The 20,271-nt window shown below is 41.5% G+C and overlaps 2 protein-coding genes across 3 annotated transcripts; one reads left to right on the forward strand and one right to left on the reverse strand.

Moving 5' to 3' along the window:
• Positions 1–1,249: 1,249 nt before the first annotated feature.
• Positions 1,250–8,307, reverse strand: rprd1b (regulation of nuclear pre-mRNA domain containing 1B). 2 transcript variants are annotated; one of them, XM_071923655.2, is made up of 8 exons: positions 7,655–8,307; positions 6,697–6,826; positions 5,636–5,769; positions 4,662–4,780; positions 4,425–4,520; positions 3,879–4,005; positions 3,025–3,200; positions 1,250–1,705 (listed from the first exon to the last, which is right to left on the reverse strand). In XM_071923655.2, exons 1-8 carry the CDS (start codon positions 7,803–7,805, stop codon positions 1,556–1,558), a joined length of 1,083 nt encoding a protein of 360 aa, XP_071779756.1. In that variant the 5' UTR covers positions 7,806–8,307; the 3' UTR covers positions 1,250–1,555. The 2 variants fall into 2 exon arrangements, with proteins under 2 accessions (XP_071779756.1, XP_071779757.1); XM_071923656.2 differs by lacking the exon at positions 4,425–4,520.
• Positions 8,308–11,300: 2,993 nt separating this feature from the next.
• On the forward strand, positions 11,301–17,469 carry tas1r1 (taste receptor, type 1, member 1). Its single transcript, XM_071923650.2, has 6 exons — positions 11,301–11,488; positions 12,086–12,404; positions 13,104–13,874; positions 14,412–14,630; positions 15,278–15,398; positions 16,186–17,469. The coding sequence occupies exons 1-6, from the start codon at positions 11,301–11,303 to the stop codon at positions 17,109–17,111; spliced, it is 2,544 nt and encodes an 847-aa protein (XP_071779751.2). The 3' UTR covers positions 17,112–17,469.
• The last annotated feature ends 2,802 nt before the right edge of the window (positions 17,470–20,271 follow it).

Raw genomic sequence — 20,271 nt, forward strand, 5'->3', positions numbered from 1 at the left:
GCCTTGTATCATAGAATATTTCAATAAATGACTTTTGTTTCTGTACACAGACACTTGAAAATCAAATATGAATTCTCCAAACAATATTCTCTTGTGGCCTTGACAGAAAAACTACATCACAAACCATTTTGCCTACAAATTGCTTTGGGAATCTTACTCCTGCTGACCCTACGATCCAAACTAAAGGAACTGTAATGTGGATTGTCGGCTATTTATAAAAAACTATGACAGTTACTCTGTGAATGGACACCTGAGAAAGGGACTGCAGAGCTGAAGCTGTGTTTTTTAGTAAAACAATTCAACACTGGACACACACGGACTAAAACTCAAACAGCTTTGATGATTTCTTCAGTTTTTCTCACCTTACTGCCTTCTCAGAATATACTCTTGAGAACAAACTACAACTGAAGATATGAAGCGGAGGTTTTACACATTTAAAAAGTAAAGACCAGGCCATGTTTTGAAAAGCAAATGTGAAAATCGCATTTTTTTTTTGTGATTTTCGGGATCTGTGCTTTTATAGAGATTTATAGAGATTTATAGAGAAAATTACTAGAACACGCTAACTTCATGAATGTAAATTTGACCTTCAATATCCAAAGTCAGCATGGAAACCAACTGCTTAAAAGATATGGATTGCAACATTGTTTGTCTGGAAATGAATCAAATTGAATGCTTGCTAAGAGGGACACAAAACGGATGCTGTAAAATGGCTGCAGATGGGAGCTGTGACGCTAAATGAGAGGAAATTATTGGCTGTTGAAAACTGTTCCATCAACTGTGCATGGCCTGTTGTCAGGATTTTACCACAAAACATGTTTAATCACAGACTCCTGGGAATTGTTGCCGAAATGAGTGTGTTGAGTAACAGTTGTTGACTATGAACATTCATGAAACGTCCAAAAAAAAAAAAAAAAAATGCACATTAACCCCCCCGCCCCCTTCTTCTCCCATATCTTCTCTAAATACACACACATCAAGACCATCTAGTTGACTATGTGTCAATAAAAAGCCACCAACTGAAAACCAATGAAATAAAAGTAATGAATGGTACACACTCTTCACAATCCTATTAGCAGTGTGAGAGCCAGCAGCCGACCATCCTCGATCAGCACCAAAATAGACCATACAGAAAGACATGCTTCGATTGACACTCCCTGACAACCAACATTTATGTCTGTATTAGCTTAGCATCTTTGCCCCACCGCCCCCCCTCCCTCCCTCCCTCCCAAATCATTGACATCCCCAGCATAAAAAATTGAGAATAAAAACAAACAGGAAGCAAACTTGTTCCAAGCTGGTGGAGTAGAATCTTTGACAATCGAACGAGAGCGGGATGAAAGAGTCTCTTGTTTTTTTTCCCCCGCAGAGCATTTTGATTTCACCAAAACCTCCATCGTCCCTTCCTCCCTCTCTCTCGCCCTGCAGGTTTGGAGTTAGCAAAGGTGGCTGGCTAGTCTGTGGGGGGGGTTAGGGAGGGTCCGACAGCGTGTGCTCCCCCGGTCGGGGACACCGCAGCGGGTTTCGGGGAGTAAACGCGGGGAGAGTTTGGCTCTCAGTCGGTGGAGAAGAGGTCGCCGGCCGAGGGGAGGGGGGCCAGGCCTCCCGTCACGTTGGGCAGCAGGGAGAGGTCCGGCAGACTCTGGATGTGGGACTTGAGCTCTTTCCTCACCTGGGTCACTCTCGCCAGCTTCTGCTTGTACTCCTGTGAAGCACAGTTAAGAAGACAGTTAAGAAGACAAAGCACTGGGATTAGACTAGTTAGTTTATTACCTCCGCCAAGGAGGTTATGTTTTCAGTGCCGTTTGTTTGTTTGTTTGTCTGTTTGTTTGTTAGCAGGATTACGGAAAAACTACTGGCCCGATTTTCATGAAACTTTGTGGGAGGGTGTAGCATGGGCCAAGGAAGAACCCATTAAATTTTGGAGCGGATCCGGATCCGATTCACGAACAAGCAATAATAGCATGAACCTTGGCGGAGTTCTGCGCTCTCTGAGTGCCCTTCTAGTTGGCTATTAAATCGTTATTGCCACAGTTGTTTACAGAGGGGCCAAATGCAATAGAAACTGGTGTTAGACAAGATTTAAACCAATAATTTAAAACCCTTTCTAACTTTTAGTCTCTTTGCCCTGAGCAGCCAACAATTATGCATTTTAATTCTATCTTATTTGAAACTTTAGGCTGCCTTTTAAACATCTGGCCAAGGACAGCAGATGAAAACTAGCCTTTCTGGCTAACTCTGGCTCATTTACAGTTTGACTGTTTATTGATGTGCATTGTCCCTGAAAAAAATAAACCAATAAATAAATTAATCCCACAAATTAGTCGAATATGAGCCACATGGGCTTCGTTCAGTGCAGGCCTTCAAGCTCAATTGCAAGTTGCTGCTCATATCAGATTTTTTTTAGATGACTGTTCATATCTATTCTAGGATGTAAAACCCATTACCCATACCAATATGAAATGACACGCACTAACAAAAGATGTCACATCCATTTTCGTCCCTACGCTTCTCCCGCATGTTTTCAAACATATTTGGTTACAGTAAGTACCTTGGAGTTTTGACTGAAATGAATGAAACGTCCTCCATGCCAACACCAAAGTTATGACAACTGTCTTCGGTAAATGATGTAAGATTTACTTTTTGTCTTGGCAACGCTGACAAATTCTGAATTGAGTGTTCAAATCTAAAGGATACTATTTTGTACCACAAATCCATGTGTTCCAGAGTGGAATTGAAAAAAAGGTTTTTGTTGTTCACACTGACTAGAAAACAGCAGATTTGTGTCCCATGAGAGGGAAAAAATCTGAACTGGGACACTTTCAGCTGCAGTGTAAACGTAGCCTGAGTTTGGGATATTAGCATACAACCTTCAGGATATTTCACACTGTTTATGAATTAGTGAGCAACAAACTAAACACAAACAAACATATTCAGACACACAGCCAAGAGCATTGAGACAGTGATCTTTGTCCCAGTCCTCACACTGTTGACTGTGTTATGTTTGTGTATGAAGTGTCTTGCCTCTAGTTTCTTCTCCCTCTCGCTGAGCGCCTCCTTCTGGCTGCTGATGTATTCGGTCAGCATGCGCGCCAGCTGCCTCCTGTCCTCCAGCTCCGCGGCCAGGCGGCCATTATACTCCGCCAGCAGCAGACAGGCCTCGTCCACCGTCTTCGACAGCTTGTCTGCCGCCTCCTTGTCTGAATGGGGCAGAGGGGGAATATCAGTTCATTCAATTCAATTCACTGCTGTAAAAGGCAGGGAACTTGTAGACTTGTTAATGTGAATACATACTGTATATACTGCTGTACATTCACATACTCGCTTCCTCCGGTTTCACATACCTCTCATTCTTATGTTCTGCAAATAATGATTTTCAATATTCATAATGGTTCCCACTATTTCATAATGTGTATATAATGATACTTTTCCTATCTTTATTTATATATTGTTATGTTTATGCATACTCATTTTTATACCGCACATATTTCTAATTTAGTAATCCTAAATCTTAATGTGTTTAAATTGTTACCATCTTACATACATATAACTGTAATATATGTAACTACAATTATTTACATTCTATTTTATTTCTTTATTGTTTTACTGTTTTTATTATTCTTTACAGTTTTATTTTAGATTCCATTTGTGCATATTCTTATACTTATACATATACTTATTCTTATACTCTATTTTTTCCCCCCCTGTTGAACCCTATTACATTTGCTGCTGCCACGACCCATTTCAATAAAAATCTAGAATGATGTTGGCTTAATGGTTGCAAGAGAGCCATGTGAGGAATTTCAAAATATTCCAGCAATTCCACATAAAAAAACAATAACCCAGCAAAATAGTCCAAAAAGACTGTCAGGTCTTACCGGTGATCTTCTCCAGCAGGGAAACGTCCTGAACCTCCTGCGGCAGCGAGGCGATCTTCTGACGGACGGCTGCATCGCCCGACGCAGCGTTCTCCAGGTCCTGCAGGGCCTTCACCAGCTCCTCTGTCTGGAGAGGGTGTGTGTGTGCGTGTGTGTGTGTGTGTGTGTCGATGGGTGGGTGAGGGGATAGAGGGAGCAACAAGAGATTGGGAAATAGGGATGGGAGGTGGGAGAAAATGAATTGGGGAGGGAAAAGTGTGTGAAGAGAGAAGGGGGGAGGAGGAAGTGGGGAAAGAATGGAGAGTTGGAAAAGAGTCAGATGCAAGAAAAGCAAGCAATATTTTAACATTAAAGCTGCACTAGGCAAGATTTTTATGTGAAAAAAAAAATACACCTGTCTCGTCAGCCTAAATCAAAAAGCTGGCCTGCAATAGAACAGAGCGTTCTCCGTCCACATGAAGGGACGAATCGAAACTGAAGACTGAAACACAAACTGTCTCCTACACAGCAGTGAGCAGCGCTCTGTCCAGAGGAAGTTGGACTCACCAGTAGATCTTTTGCCTCTCTTGTCCCTGTGGTATCCCTTGGTATGAAGCGATCACAGACCAGCCGTGCGTTTACTGACGTCACGTTACGTGATTTCTAGGTATTGAAGTTCAAACAGTTACCTCCCGCTGCCATTTGTAACCCCCGATGTGCAAAGTTGCCTAGTGCAGTTTTACTGATTGCGAGAGATCATTTTTCAACATTTTAAGCCGTTCAAACCAAATGTCAGCCTCCTACCAGCAGAGTTGCGGAGGCGTCTGAGTTGCGAGGCGAGGAGTGGCTTCTGTAGTCGTCATCTTCATCCTCTTCCTCTTCCTGGACCTTCTGATAGGTTCGTTTCACAGGTCTCTTCTCTTCTGCAGAGTCAAGTTTAGACACCACAGAACAGAAAAACATGTATAACATCAGTAAATGACAGGTCATCCATATTAAACTATAGATAGGTCAACAGCACAAAAGACTAGTTCACAATACCAATAATTTTGACTTGAATTATTTGACTTTGTTTTGGCCAGAGTATTAAAGGGAAATTCCACAAAACTTTTAGGTTGTTATTCTGAAAAAATATACATTTTCCTAAAATTTCCCCAAATTTATTTGAGTTCAGAATCATAAGACAAGTTACGTTATAGTAGGATGCCAATTAAGTCACCACTCACCAGCTATAAAATACAGAAAAAAAATAAAGTTTCAAATCAAGTGACCACCAGTCAAAGTTGCCTACAACACGGCAACTACCACTATTACAATCTCTTGGGTTTTTCCACTATAATGTGTAATATGGATCAGAAATACATTTACATAACAGTTTACATTACATTTAAGCATTTAACTGGCACTCTTCCTCGGGGCAACTTAAAATGAGTTCAACAGGTGAATAAGCTTAAATTTCTACATCACCAGAATTACAAGCAAACATCAGGGAGCACAAGGGCCAAAGGCACAGAAGACAAGTTTTGGTCCTTTCTCCATTCAGATAAAAATAATACTGACTAAATTTTCTGTCCGTTAACAATCCACCTAGTTACTATCAAGCTGTACGGCCAGTTCTAATGAAAAATAATATGGCAGGTAATTCACCAGAGTCTTTGATGTTGGTGGCTAGCACACAACCAAAAGAGTGAGTTTAAGACAGTTCATGGCTTTATGATACACGTATTTGTAGCAGGTCTAGGTCTAACAAACAGCAGGCTCTCCGGCTGTAAACCAACCTGCAGGCTTGGGGCTGTTGGAGTCTTCAATGGCCAGTTTGAGCTGCTGAATGAAGTCGTTTCTGTAGAGGCTCCTCTCCTTCCAGATGTTCAGCAGCCTCTCCATGTGCTTCTTACAGCTCTCATCTGCTTCCCTGGGACACAGTAGAGTAGAGGAGAGGAGGGAGAGGGAGAGGGAGAGGAGAGGAGAGGAAAGGAGAGGAGAGGAGAGGAGAGCAGAGGAGAGGGAGAGGAGAGGAGAGGAGAGGAGAGGAGAGGAGAGGGAGAGGGAGAGGGAGAGGAGAGGAGAGGGAGAGGGGTGGAGAGGAGAGGAGAGGAGTGGAGAGGGAGAGGAGAGGAGAGGAGAGGAGAGGAGAGGAGAGGAGAGGGAGAGGAGAGGGAGAGGGAGAGGGAGAGGGAGAGGAGAGGAGAGGAGAGGGAGAGGAGTGGAGAAGAGAGGAGAGGAGAGGTAGAGGAGAGGGAGAGGGGTGGAGAGGAGAGGAGAGGACAGGAGAGGGAGAGGAGAGGGAGGGAGAGGAGAGGGAGAGGGAGAGGGAGAGGGAGGAGAGGAATAAGGAACAGATATCTTTTTACAGTTCCAAAAAAAGCATAAAATATTCAAAACTTTTTCCAAACAGCATAATCCAAGTGTTTTGTGGACAAACAATTGCACTGTGTGTAAATTGATGGAAACTTCAATGGTTTGGGAGAAGGCTGAGAAGGAACTACGGGCGCTAACGAACTTCAGTGGAGTTTCGACTGACATGGGAGTGAGTAGAAAATGACCGAATTTTTTATTTTGGGGTGAACTATTCCTTTAAAACATGATTATCCCCATAAGTAATTTGCTTTGTAATCAGCATGAAATAAAAAGGAGGAATGCAGGTTTCTATAAAGGACTGAACAATCTGGAGATACAGTAAATGCCGCTATTTCTCACATAGACTCTAGTAGTAAGGGTGGCACTTATGCACATGTGTTCCCACCCCACCCCCCATTCACAAACACACACACTCATACACACTGACCAACATTTCCAGCTGTCTGAAAGCATACAGCGGCAGCATCACATTCCCACCTACCTGGCAACATGAGAACAGGCATCAACTAGGACAGACTCAAAGTCTTTGGTGAACTCCGGTCCTTTCTTCTTGCTGTTCTGGATAACATCGTTGGCCAGATAGAGGAACGTCAGCTTCCTGTTGCTTTTGGCTGAAGGACACATCAAGAATATAACAGCAGTTAGTTTCATATCTATTTAAGACACCGCATTTCAAGACTTGAAAGGAAAAATTCACCCTAAGATGCTCCTACACTCTCGGGATATCATCAATTTGTGATGTTCAGTGCGTTCCAGGACTTATTTTGTGATGGAGTGTTGTAATTTACTTTCTTGGCGTACCCAGTTCCTTCAACCTGCCTTCTACTGCAGTTAGTGATTCCCTACATTTCCCAGAATACCTTTCAACAACCCCCATGAGCCTGAACTTGTTGCATTCAGCTATAACAGCAGGTGCAGAGAGCAATATAGCGACAACAGAAAGAGAGGTTTTCGAGAGGAGAAAAAGAGAAGAGTCTCGCTCCTTGTACAAGTCAACATGTCTTGTGGCTGCATTGCATTCTGGTCTATTGAGGCTACTGTGGGTGGAGAAATTGGTCTCTCTGCCTCTTCTATGATGCATTTCTCCCTGTGTGATTGTTGAACTTCAGTATAAAATGGTGAGTCTAGAAAGAAGCCCATGCTCTTTGATTCTGAGGCACTGAGACAAAAACCTGATGTGTACTGCTGAAAGTAGCTGTTAAAAGTGTTTTAAGATAATGTTTTCCTTTAATAGTTGTAGTAATAAACAGTAATTGATAACATTTTCTTCACTATAGTTTCCAGAAGCATCACCCATAAATCTGAACGTCACATAACACCAGTAATGAGGTTTGATAATGTGCAGCAGCACAACATAACACTACTAAGGACGGTGGTGACTTTATAACAAGCAGAACAGTCTCAGACCACAAGTCAACATGATGAAAAGCTCTTCTCACCTTTCTTCAGCTCTCTGTGCCAGACTTTGACGATGAGAGCGGAGTGTTTTCTGTGGTGGATGATCCAGAGAGAGAGAGTCTGGACGCTCTGCTGGGAGTTACTGAGCTCCGACAGCTTCTTCTCCAGAGCCGACTCGGAGAAGGACGACATGGCCGTGGACGGTGTGCCTGTGACCCGACTAACCCCAAACCGACTGGAGACTAACCAACTGAGCTTTGAGCTAGTTTGGAGAAACTCGCAATGTCATCAAAACTGAAGTTGTGTCGCTAGCTAGCCCGGTTAGGCATGCAGCGTGCAGAGCGTGAAACTGTCTCAAACCGCCCGGTCCACCGAGCTCTTCCACGGACTGGGTTACAGAGAAGATCTGTTGATGGAGTAACAAAGCTGTAGACTTTTTAGGTTGTTTGCCAGCAACAGCCGACACTGTCAATAGTGTTTGTTTACAGCCAGAGCTAGCTAGCCAAGCTAGGCAGCCATCAGCAGACCGGTCCAGCTCTGAGCTAGCACGCTAACCGGGTGTAAAGAAACCGACTCTCTATGATAAATGTTCAAATATCTATTCGGTATGCTGGTAGATCGGACAAAACTGCAAAAGAGTTATCATGAAACTCACAATTTTTGTTTGCTTGCCTAACTAATCAGAAAGATCTCTTCGAAGATGGCAGCTTGCACTTTCACCTCAGCATGTGCGTCGCACAATGATGACGTAGGCAGAGCCAGGCAACCTTTTTTTCATCAGAACGGTCATAACCCCTCCAGTTTAAAAAGATTCAAAGTTGACTTTGATGACAAATGTGTATTTTGTAATTCTTGCCCTGAAACAATTGAACATTTATTTTGGAAATGTCATTATGTTAGTGAATTTTGGAGTGGGGACAATTTACAAAAAGGACATTCTATTCTATTTTCATAATGAATCAACATGGACAATAAAATCTGTTTTATAATCTCCTTATTTTATTTGGAAGATACCTGATTCATAAAACAAAATGGTCAGCAAGCAAACCATCTTTTAATGTCTTTAAAACTGAATTGAAAGCATATTGTAATACAGTTTAAAAATGTAACAACCATAAAGTTAAGGGGACAATAAGGATTTCTAGCAAACATGGTCTTTCATTTATATATAATACACTCACATGTCACTCTGTGTTTTGTGTGTATTTGTACTGTATGTCGGTATGTATCACTGTATGTAAGCAGTGTTTGTGCAGTCAGTGTATCTGATGTTGCTCTGCATGTGGACCATAAAAATACCCAGGAGTTGGTATTTTTCTTTTCTGTAATTGGGATGATATGCTGAATCCAAAAATGGTTTTGAAACCTCATATTGTTATTATGGTGCTCAGTCAACACTGATGGTACACAGCATGCGTTTCTTCAATGGAAACTGCATGTGGAAGTTGTCCTTGAAGTTTTCCTTATTGTTCATCTTTTATTTTCATAATATCTACAGTATTGATTCATCTAAGAAACAAAGTAAGTAACAAAGATTTTTTCATGATTTTCCTCCCTGTTGCATTCAGGAAGGAGATCCTTGCAGATTCACTGACTGATTGTTTTACACCATTACACTGTTACTCATGAAAAATAAACAAAAATGATCTTTTTAAGAAAGATGTAGGCTATGTTTATTCCTACACTGTTGCTTTGTGAATATTTTCTGTAAGGTCAAGTAAGCAGTAATTAAATCAGCTGTCTATGTTCCTTACATTTGACCAGAGATGATCAGAAAAGCTTCGGCATCTTTGCCCTGTGATATTGAGAAACCCTGCTTAATGCAAATATTTTCACTGAAATCTTAGTGTTTGTTCTGACATGGAAATATTCCACCAAGCAATACTTTACATGGCCATTTGCCTCCATAATACTGTGGTTGACAAAATGCACATTATTGCTGTCAAAACAAAGGGTTTGAGTCTCTTAGTCCTGCACACAGGTGACGATCAGGCAAATTGCGTGTCAGTACAGCAGGTGTGTTTACACAGACGGTACGAAATGAGCCTCAAATATCAACCAAAAGGCAAATCCAGCCACACCTGTATTGGGTGGGAAACCTGATTTTACCACCACATCCTCTGTTTACTTAGCTTTCACCTTTTTGTGAAATTAGGAAATGGTGCTCATCCCCATTAGCCTACAGTTCACCAAACAACAGTGGAGGAAGATGTACAAAACTTCTCTGCTGAAGTAATAGTAGTACATAACTTCATCAAATAGTATTCCAGTGAATGTCCTCAATTCAAAATGCATCGTAAGTAAAAATACTGAAGTGTTTTATATTAAATACTTTAGTAACAACAGAATTTCATATTCAATCAAATGTCTTCCCATTTCAGTGCTAGAAAGCTAGAAGCCTTAAGTATTCAGGGATCCACTTATTCTCACATTGATTGCTTCCTCTTCAAGATGAATGGCAAAAGTAAAAGAAAAGAAAAAAAGCAAATTTTTTATGAACTGACCATATTTTACCAACAAAACCATTTTCTTAAGGTTGACTAGTAACTGTAGGTGTAAGATAAATGAAGGGGAAACAGTACGATATTTGGCAGCAAATGCAATACTCATGTAGAAATACATAACTATAATAATTACATAAATACATACTTAACACAAACACAGCACTTGAGTGAAAGTGCTTATTACTCTTCTCTACTGCCATCCAGAACCATGAGGTTTCTGCATAAAAGTATGCCTACATTTGACCTTATGCACCATATAAGATTTACATCTAGACCCAAGCTAATGTAATTAAACATAATTTATCTGTCAAAATACAATCTTAATAAGGAAAGACATAGTGGAACACTCACGTAAAGTTATGACATGGTATCAGTGGTTTTGAAAAATGCACCCATTTATATGTTTTGACTAATTAATTTTAATCTTAAGAAATGAATGCTGTTTGTTAACAAAACAGTACAAAAATAGGATATCACCATCTGAAAATTTGACACCTACTCATAATGACTGCTGCCAAAGTAAAGTTCATTATGGGCAACTATTAAAGTTTTCAGTCATCTGAAGTCCTTTGCTCACAAAATACTTATTGTTTGTTGACACACTCATCTGTGTTTTTGAGACATTAACTGATGAATTTTAGGTGGAAAATGTATTTCCAGTATATATAGATTTGATTTTATTAAACCCTGAAAAGGGTGACAAGTTGTTTTAAAGCACTTCCTAAAAAACACCTGTCAACTCCCTAAATAAACTGAACCAACAGCTTTATGAATAATAGATCTGCACAACCGAGCCACAGACCGCCTAGCTTCGCCCTAGCTGGTTTACAGTTGTCTGTCACTTGTCAAAGATTAATGAAAAAACACCGGTCTCCCTTTTCATGGCTTATTACATTTATGCAATTCATTTTAATGGGAGGGAAACTCTACGGTCAAAAAAGCAAATTCCTACATGCAAATATGCTTCGCTCAAAGACTCCCGGGAAAGATGCAAAACTGGATGCATCTCCTTTCCTTCCCCACCTTCCTTTCCTTCCCCACCTTCCTTTCCTTCCCCACCCTCCTTTCCTTCCCAGCCCTCTCTCCCCTCCCTCCATCTCTCCCCACCTTCAGTACACCCCTTAACCGATCTTGTTCATTGCTCCACACCAGCTGTCTGAGGTGGAGGTGAGGACGTATGAACATGTGTGGTGCTGCTGGGTTTCTGTCCCTGGTCGGGCTGATGCTGCTGTTGTCTGATGGGAAACTGGACTCCGTCTCTGAGGGAAAGGGTTTACAGCTACAGGGAGACTTCTCCATCGCTGGACTCTTTCCTCTCCACTACACTGATGCACCTGGCTCCGGTCTGCCTGCCTTGGGAACCTGCAATAAGTGAGTAGGCTGCACTGGAAAGTCAGTCATTTTGCTTTTACTGAAGTACATTTTTATGTTGTTTAAGTGCTGTACTTCACTACATTTAAATCACATCCATTACAGAGTATAAATTCTGTTGCTCTCCATAAGCATCAGAAACTCGACGAGTAAACTGACAAATTGTGAAGCCATTCACAGTGAACAGCCAGTCAGCAAAGAAGAGAAGAGTAATCTGGCTTTGTGCACTTTATTTTGTAACTTCCAAATTTTCCAATCAAAAGAACCCAGTTTGAACTCTGTCCTCTCATCTTTTTAGAATTGCATGGGAAAGATCACATCTAAAAAAGTTCTCTTTTCTAAAAAGTTACTCAGTAACTTTTACTCTGAGTACATTTTAAATGAGCTACTTTTTACTTTTACTTAAGTAGATGTTTACACCAGTACTTTTACTTCTACCTAAGTAAAATATCAGAAAAGTAATACTTCTACTTGAGTAGGAACTCTTTCCACCACTGCATCTCACCACACCTGGCTTGAAAATCAACCCAATTATTGTCACCTTTTTAGAGTAAAAGTTGATATTTCTTAAATCTTTTTTCATGTTATCGTATCCAGAGGCAGAAAAAACAAACATGGCTATTTCTTGATGCAAGCCTTGAGATTTGCTGTGGAAGAAATCAACAGTAACGCCACCGGACGCCAGCCTCTGTTACCAGGAGTGAAGCTGGGCTACCAGGTCTACGACATCTGCTCGGTCCCGGCCAGCGTCCTGGCCACCCTGGACCTGCTGGGCCAGCAGCACCAGACAGAGGGAGACACAGACCCGAACCCAGACTCCAACCTGGAGCAAAGGGCCGTGGCTGTCATCGGGCCGGACAGCAGCAGCAAATCATTCACTCCTGCTGCTTTACTAGGGGCCTACCTGGTGCCACAGGTAAGTTTCTAACTGACCAGAGGGAAAGAAGACGATTTATTTCTGACTTTGAAAAGGAATACAACATTTGAAATCTAACACATTGCATATGAGCATGAAGATAATAGTATATATAGTGTATATGTCACTTCTTAAAACATACTTTATGTAAAGGCCTTCTCTTAGCATTTATTTTAACTTATTTTATTCTATTTCAACTTATTTTATTTCTTTTTATTTATTGTTTTCCATTTCATTGTAATCCGTCTTTTAGATGGTGTTCTTTTCTGTTTTCCTTGATCTCATATGATGTTTTATTGACTTTTTAAACTCTATTTTTCTTGTTGTAAAGCACTTTGTAACTTGGTTTTGAAAGGTGCCACTATATATAAAATATTATTATTATTATTAGTAGTAGTAGTAGTAGTATCTGTTCAATTCAGCTTCTTGACATAGCAATTGACTCAAAGCTTTCTATCTCAAATTTCTATATGGATTTGTGCAAAATGATTTGTAAGGAATTCAGATTTCTCTGTGCTGACAGAATGTCTCATTGCTCTTCTTCCTCCATTTTTTCATTATCCTTTTCCTGCCATTTTTCATTTCCTAACTTTTCTAGCTTCTTTTCTCTCTCCTGGCAAAGCTTTCTGAGACATATTTTTGAGTTATTTAACACAACCCAGAGTCATTCATCACGTTTCTCTCTGGTAAAACCTTTAGATCTCTTATGAGGCATCAAACGAGATGCTGAGCAACAAGATCCTCTACCCGGCCTTCTTCCGCACTATCCCCAGCGACAAGAACCAGGTGGCAGCCATGATCCAGCTGCTGGTTCGCTTCAAGTGGACCTGGATCGCTCTCTTGGGCAGCGACAACGCCTACGGCCTGCAGGGGATGCAGAGCCTGTCCCAGCAGGCGGCGCAGCACGACATCTGCATCGCCTACCAGGGGGTCATCCCCAAACGCACCGCCGACACAGACCAGTACATGAGGAGCATGGTGGAGAACATACTGACGACCAAAGTCAACACCATTGTCGTTTTCTCCAGCAAGTCCAAACTCAGCGGCTTCTTCCCCTTTGTCGTTGAGAGGAACGTGACAGGTAAGGTGTGGATCGGGACAGAGGATTGGTCAGTGGCCACTCTGATATCCGGGATACCTGGGATCCACACCATTGGCACCGTCCTGGGCGTGTCCATCAAAAATACTGCCATATCCGGCTTTGAGGAGTTTGAGAGAAAGTCGGCTGACGTGTCAAAGCAACAGAGTGACACCCAGGGATCCTCAGATGGTGCCATGAACCTGGGTGCGGCCTGTCTGCAGAGCACAGACCTGTACAGCTTTTCTCTGGAGAACTTTTCTCTGGAGAAATATGATATCACCTCTTCTTTCAATGTGTATAAGGCGGTGTACGCTGTGGCTCATGGCCTGCACCAGGCGCTCGGCTGTGATTCTGGAGAATGCCACAAGAAGACGGTTCATCCCTGGCAGGTGAGCACATGTAAAATATTGTTAGTTAAAAGACCTATTTATTACCTCAAAAAAATGGAATTCAAATTGACTATATACCACTTTTGTTTGTTTTCTGTTTAAAGAAGCAATAAGTAAGATTTTTGCTGTCCCATAGCACAAAATGACCATCTACCTGTGGGGGTTGATAGGGTTATTGATCTACAGTATATCAATCACTCAATGATTACTTTGCCAGGTGCTGAAATGTTTGTCTTTCAAAACTCACTTTCTGGGCCATACTCTGTTTTGGCATTTCAAGACATTCCTCAAGACATTTCAGCTAAATATACGGTGGCCCTGAAGTGCAAAACACAACGGCAGTTCACAAAACAAATTAACAAATCACAAAACTTATAGGAGAAAAGTCCTATTGATGTTGTTGCAAGTCCTACTGGTCACTGATAAAAGTCGATAAATGTTCTAAATTACTTAATGCCCCTTTAAGAGAGGACTAAATATTTTAGCCAAACCGTTCTCTGTTAAACATACAGAAATTACTTTTTCTCCCTCCTTCAGCTCCTGCCATGGCTCCGGCAGGTGAGATTCACTCTGGAGAACACGTCCGTCTACTTCGACAAGAACGGAGACCCGCCCACAGGATATGACATCGTGACCTGGGTGTGGAGGGGGACAGACTGGTCTCTCAGAGTCGTGGGCTCCTTCACTCCTGATCCCACCCAGCTCATAGTGGACGCTGCTCAGATCGAGTGGCCAGACACTGAAACTTCAGGATCAGTAAGAGCCAGGAATTATTTCAGTGTTTACACTATTATGTCATACTAAGAGACAGTCTGCATTTTTAGAGATCTCACTCAGTTCAAATTAACTTACCATTAATTTGATTATCAGCTTTAGCCTTCTTTCAGTTCCAAGTTCATTAAAGTAATTCATTCCAAGTTCATTCCAAGTAATTTAATCCTTCATACATACATACAGTATCTCATGTATGGGTTACCATGTTTGAGGAGTAACAGATTATATGCACTGGTGTCATTAAAATGGAAACTAGAACTCATAGAAATGCCATTATTGAATTACAGATACTTTTGAAGAAAAAGGTGATTAGCCTACTTGTTGGATTATTCAGCAGCCTGCTTGATGCAAAAAGGCTTCTGAAATTATAGATGCTAACAAAATTTTGTACATCTACAATTAATAGTTGATTCTGATAATAGATCCCTCCTTTGGGAATAAATTGTTTAACTACCTATTTAATGAATTTTGGAGCCAAAACTAATTGAAAACAATCAGAATTCATAACTGAGTTTGAATATTCCAGTGGATTAGGTTGCTGATTACAGTCCTACGCAGATAATCATTAATCCGTAATCTGTAACTAATCTCATTTTGAGAGTAACCTTGCCGGTCGTCGGTTCCTCCAGGCGCCTCTGTCCATCTGCTCTCCAGACTGTCCTGCAGGACACAGGAAGCTGCAGACGGGACAGCACAAGTGCTGCTTCGACTGCCTGGCCTGTCCTGCTGCCACGTTCCTCAACAAAAGTGGTAAAATTAAGACACACACATAAAAACAGAGTCCTGATTGAAAAAACATTAAAAAAAATATAAAATAAGTGAAAAGACAGTTGGGCAAGTGAGTCTTAGGTGAGGTGAGACTTTAAACTGAGATTGTATTTTAATTTCTGTTGCCTAGATATTTGCTCCATGACAGGCAAAGATTATAGAGACTAAATTCAATAAAGTAATCATTGGTAGTATGAATTCAAAATTTTTTGGTCCAACAACACTCTTGGTTTCTTATTTTCAGCGCCACCTTTTTGGAAGTGAATATATCTCTGTGGCAATTCATCTGTAGCTATTCTTACTAGTAGTAATACTTGATAGATACTTATTATTACTAGTAGTAATAGCAGTAACTTTATTTGTATTGGATTTAACAACTTAACCAAGTTAACAATTGATTGTCACTGCAAATTTTGTTATTTTAAAAGTTAGAAGAGAGAAGTGATAACCAGGTTTGAGCCACATGATCCATCCACAGCAGTGTTTTCATCTGTGGTGTGTGAAGTTGACCAGCAGGTGGTGCCGAGTGCTCATATAATATCCTGAGGTAGGAGACTACATCATGAAGCTCATGGGTCTCCCTCCTCATTGTGTCTAAAAATATCAGATTCATGTATTATACCAATTCTAACCAATGCTGTTGTTTGTCTTCTCTCCTCGAGGACCATAAAATATATTTTGGGGGGAACTCAAAAATGTTAAATTCAAACACTGTCACATGGGACCGAATCACAAGCCAGCTTTTATTTTTTACTTTCCTCCTCCTCAGGATCAACCACATGCCAGCCATGCCTGCGTGAGGAGTGGGCGCCCCCCCTCAGCGAGCAGTGTCTGAACCGGACCGTCCTGCTGCTGGCCTGGGACGCCCCCCTCTCTGTGGCCCTGCTCTTCCTCCTGGCCCTGTGTCTCCTCATGACCTCTGGCTCTGCGCTGATCCTCCTGCTCCACCTGAACACGCCCGTGGCCAAGTCTGCCGGCGGCCGCACCTGCCTCCTGATGCTGGCAGCCCTGACCGCCGCCGCCGCTAGCTCTTTGTGCCATTTTGGCCCACCGTCCCGGCCGGCCTGCCTCCTCAAGCAGCCCCTATTTATCTTCAGCTTCAGTGTGTGCCTGGCCTGTATATCGGTGCGCGCTTTCCAGGTCGTCTGCATCTTTAAGCTGTCGTCCAAGCTGCCACAGGCTTACGACACGTGGGCCAAGAACCACGGGCCGGAGTTTACTATTCTCCTGGTGTCTGCCACCATCTTGCTCGTTTCTGTGCTCCGGGTGGCCCTCAACCCCCCCCAGCCGTCCCAGGATCTTGGCTTCTACTCGGACAGCATTGTGCTGGAGTGCAGTAACACCCTCTCCCTCGGCGCCTGGCTGGAGCTCGCTTATGTCTCCCTGCTCAGCGCCCTCTGCTTCTCTTTCAGCTACATGGGGAAAGACCTTCCGGCCAACTACAACGAGGCCAAGTGTGTCACGTTCAGCCTCATGGTCTACATGATCTCCTGGATGAGCTTCTTCACGCTCTACCTCATCAGCAGAGGCCCGTTAACCCAGGCCGCCCACGTGCTCGCCATACTGTCCAGCGTCCTGGTCTTCCTCGGTGGGTACTTCCTGCCCAAGATTTATATTATTGTCCTCAGGCCGAAAATGAACACAACTGCCCATTTCCAGAACTGTATTCAGATGTACACCATGAGCAAACAATGAAGCACTGTTGTGTAGAAACATTTGATTTGATGAAACATAGATAAAACTCATAAGAAATGCTGTAATGTAGCAGGTAAAATGAAAGGAGCAGCAACTTTGGCTTGATTTACACTTTTATATCTATCTGGTGACTGTCTGACAGTCTGTCTGTCTGTCTGACTGACTGACTGACTGACTGACTGACTGTCTGTCTGTCTTTCTGTCTGTCTGTCTGACTTTCTGTCTGTCTGTCTGTCTGACTGACTAACTGACTGATCTCTTATATGGATTGATATTATATGGCAGCTAAACATGAAATATACTGTATGTTGATGCTGTAAATTATTTGTTCACATTTGAATTGTTTGTAAACAATTCTGACAACAAATATATAAATAATGTGATATTAAATTGATCTCACTAGGGAAGTTCTCTTTTCACCTGACCTCCTCCAGGCAGGTCAGAGGTCAGAGGTCAGGGCTACAGACCAAAGGAAAGTCTTTCTAACCACTAGGCTGCCTGCTGCACTATAAATATGGAAAAATAAAAGTTAACTTTCTCCTCCAGTCATCCTCTGATAATTTGTTTTCAAATAATTACACATCTTAAATTTCATGGCAGGTCGCTGGTGACTGAATGTGTTAAAACAGAGGCTATGCAGCTCAGTGTAGATCCATTTGGGTTTTCCTTTAAATAATTAACGTGGTTGAGGTTGCTGATGTATATCGATGTACGGTAATTGTTAAAGGCACTTCCTGTGATGTGGGTCAGAGGGCAGACTCTCTGGGTCAGAGAGCAATACTCTTTGGAGATATTTGACTCTATGTTTTTTATTACTTATTTGTTATATTTTGGCTTCCAGTTTTTTGCTCTTACATAAATTCAATCCAGATCTAAACTGGTGTGTGTGTTATATAACAGACAAGCAAATGAACAGGCATGAGTCCTTTTTACATTATTAAGCATATTCATCAAATAATGAAAGCTACATAATCATATTCCATCAACAGCGTTGTCAAAATCATCAGTATTTCACATTTACAAAACTCAGATTATCATTTCAGCCTTCAGGCACATATTCCTTGTATCCATGCATAAACCAAAATATTCAATGTAAAACAAAATTTTATATCGCTTCAAATAAATATTAGCACCTGAAATGTATTCTAAACACAGAAACAGGACAAAACACAAAACAAGGAGGCAGCACTCAGCCACAGTTGTGAGTGCTGTGGCTGTAGGAGCGCTTATTTTCTATCACAGTGATGTGATGTGCGCCAGGGACTGTAACACTAATATTGATTCCAGAATCAATAATGTTTTAGAATCCTAAAACAATTGAAGAAATCTGCCAATGGGGTGAGGTAATTTCTGATGAAGTTTCACTCATTTCAAGAATTTTTTGTGACAGTATCTAAAAAAAAAAGAGATCACTCTAGGATCAAGATTATCAAGATAATAATCAAGAAAATTCTTTGAACAAGTTGTTTTAGAAAAATATGATTTTAAGATTTTAACATTAGAGTAAACATCTTGTAAAGAATTTTTCTGGTGCAGAAATGTCGGAGTGAGATTCCACAACTGAGTGGCAGATGGCGACTGCTGAGGTCACCAAAAAAAAAAGTTTCATAATTGCAGCATGATGTAATATCTCATCACATATCAAATAAATGCACAATTGGCTTTGCCTTTGTCTGCAAGCACACACACACTCACACACTCTCACACACACACGCACACTCACACTCACACACACACAGTCACACACACACAGTCACACAGGGTTGCGGTTGGCTGTTGTTTGAGAGCAGGGATGAAAGGGCCTTTTGTGGCAGGAGGTCAGCCTATTGACCAGTAGATGTGTGAGTAGAGTCCGAGCTTGGCTTTCCCACAGTCTCTCTGTCCACTCACAGCTTAAACCCTGCAGTCAACAATAGAAGTGTGCCATGGGTGAACAAGCGGGAGTTTTACTGCAGGCACCCAAAGGAACACAATGAGGGCCAGTGGGGAAGATTTCAGGAGTTTCATTTCACAATACTCTATGTCCATTTCACTTTGGAAACTTTATATTCATCACTCAATATGTTGAAACATGCGGCTGAATCCACAGGCCTTAACCAGCTCTGCTCAACTTCCCTCTGGAGGGGATCTTGTGGAGGGGAATAAGGTTATTTTTGGGGGGGAATCCCAAAGACAACTCATGTGTTTTAAACTAAGGTAACGTGGTAGGAAAGAATAAGATTCCAGCTCAAAACAAAATGGTCAAAATTCACTCCAAAAGACGACCTCAGGACACTCAAGATGCCCAAAGATCTTCAATTTCTAACAAATAAAAAAAAAATGTGGATTGCAGAATCATGTTTACCCCATTACACTTTTCAGCTGGACAGGCAGAAGTGTATAGTTTATAGAAGGTACTTTTTTCTTGCTCTGGCTTCAACAAAGCGCCCTCTAGAGGCTGTTAAAGTCACGTGAGCTCCTGCAGGTGCAGTGGAGTGGAAGTTATTGCTAATAACTTCAATGATATTCCATAATGAATGTTATTGTCATGTCAGTAATCACAATCTGTGTGGCATTTTTCAAAGGGTGATCATCTAATTTCAAATGAAACCTTTAATTTGTGATTGTGATATTAGAAGGCAACTAAACATAAAGGCAAATGTAAGTTTGTACTAGCAAAGATAAAAATGAAAAAATGGAAATTTTGAGCAGAGAATCTGAAGAGGAAAAACATGCAAAATGTTTAATTATCCAAATTATTATAATGTGAGTCAAAGTAATGTCCTGGTCCTAAATGATAGTATTTTTGCATAACTTCACTATAATCTTTCATGAGTGTGCTTTGGGAATCAAATCTCTAAGAACACACTTCTTACAATTAATGGCTTTTCCCCGGACGCCACTGCAGAATGAAATCCTCTATTAAAATATTAATTTGATCCACATCAGGAGCCGCTCTCTGAATCCTTGGTTTAATTGGAGTGGGAGAGATAAGGAACAGCCACTGATCAGAGATTGACAGGATATTATTCTCAGTCTGATCTATATCTTGAAACGGGTTTTATCTGCGCCGGTCAGCCTGTGGCCAGTTCACCTCTGAGTTATTGATGTGTCTCCCATTGTTGTGCACTGCTCTCAGAGTGTGGGAACCCCAGCCTCGCCTCAGCCACATGGCTTTGTT

The sequence above is a fragment of the Centroberyx gerrardi genome, chromosome 14, assembly GCF_048128805.1.
Source record: "Centroberyx gerrardi isolate f3 chromosome 14, fCenGer3.hap1.cur.20231027, whole genome shotgun sequence".
Classification (NCBI taxonomy): domain Eukaryota; kingdom Metazoa; phylum Chordata; class Actinopteri; order Beryciformes; family Berycidae; genus Centroberyx; species Centroberyx gerrardi.

Excerpts from the sequence above, each read along its gene's own strand:
- rprd1b (XM_071923655.2), bottom strand. The coding sequence starts at position 7,805 with ATGTCGTCCTTCTCCGAGTCGGCTCTGGAGAAGAAGCTGTCGGAGCTC. Across the intron at positions 3,201-3,878 it reads CCTGCTGGAGAAGATCACCG|ACAAGGAGGCGGCAGACAAG; the intron begins GTAAGACCTGAC and ends TGCCCCATTCAG. Across the intron at positions 1,706-3,024 it reads AGAGGGAGAAGAAACTAGAG|GAGTACAAGCAGAAGCTGGC; the intron begins GCAAGACACTTC and ends TGTGCTTCACAG.
- tas1r1 (XM_071923650.2), top strand. The coding sequence starts at position 11,301 with ATGTGTGGTGCTGCTGGGTTTCTGTCCCTGGTCGGGCTGATGCTGCTG. Across the intron at positions 12,405-13,103 it reads GGGCCTACCTGGTGCCACAG|ATCTCTTATGAGGCATCAAA; the intron begins GTAAGTTTCTAA and ends TAAAACCTTTAG. Across the intron at positions 14,631-15,277 it reads ACACTGAAACTTCAGGATCA|GCGCCTCTGTCCATCTGCTC; the intron begins GTAAGAGCCAGG and ends CGGTTCCTCCAG.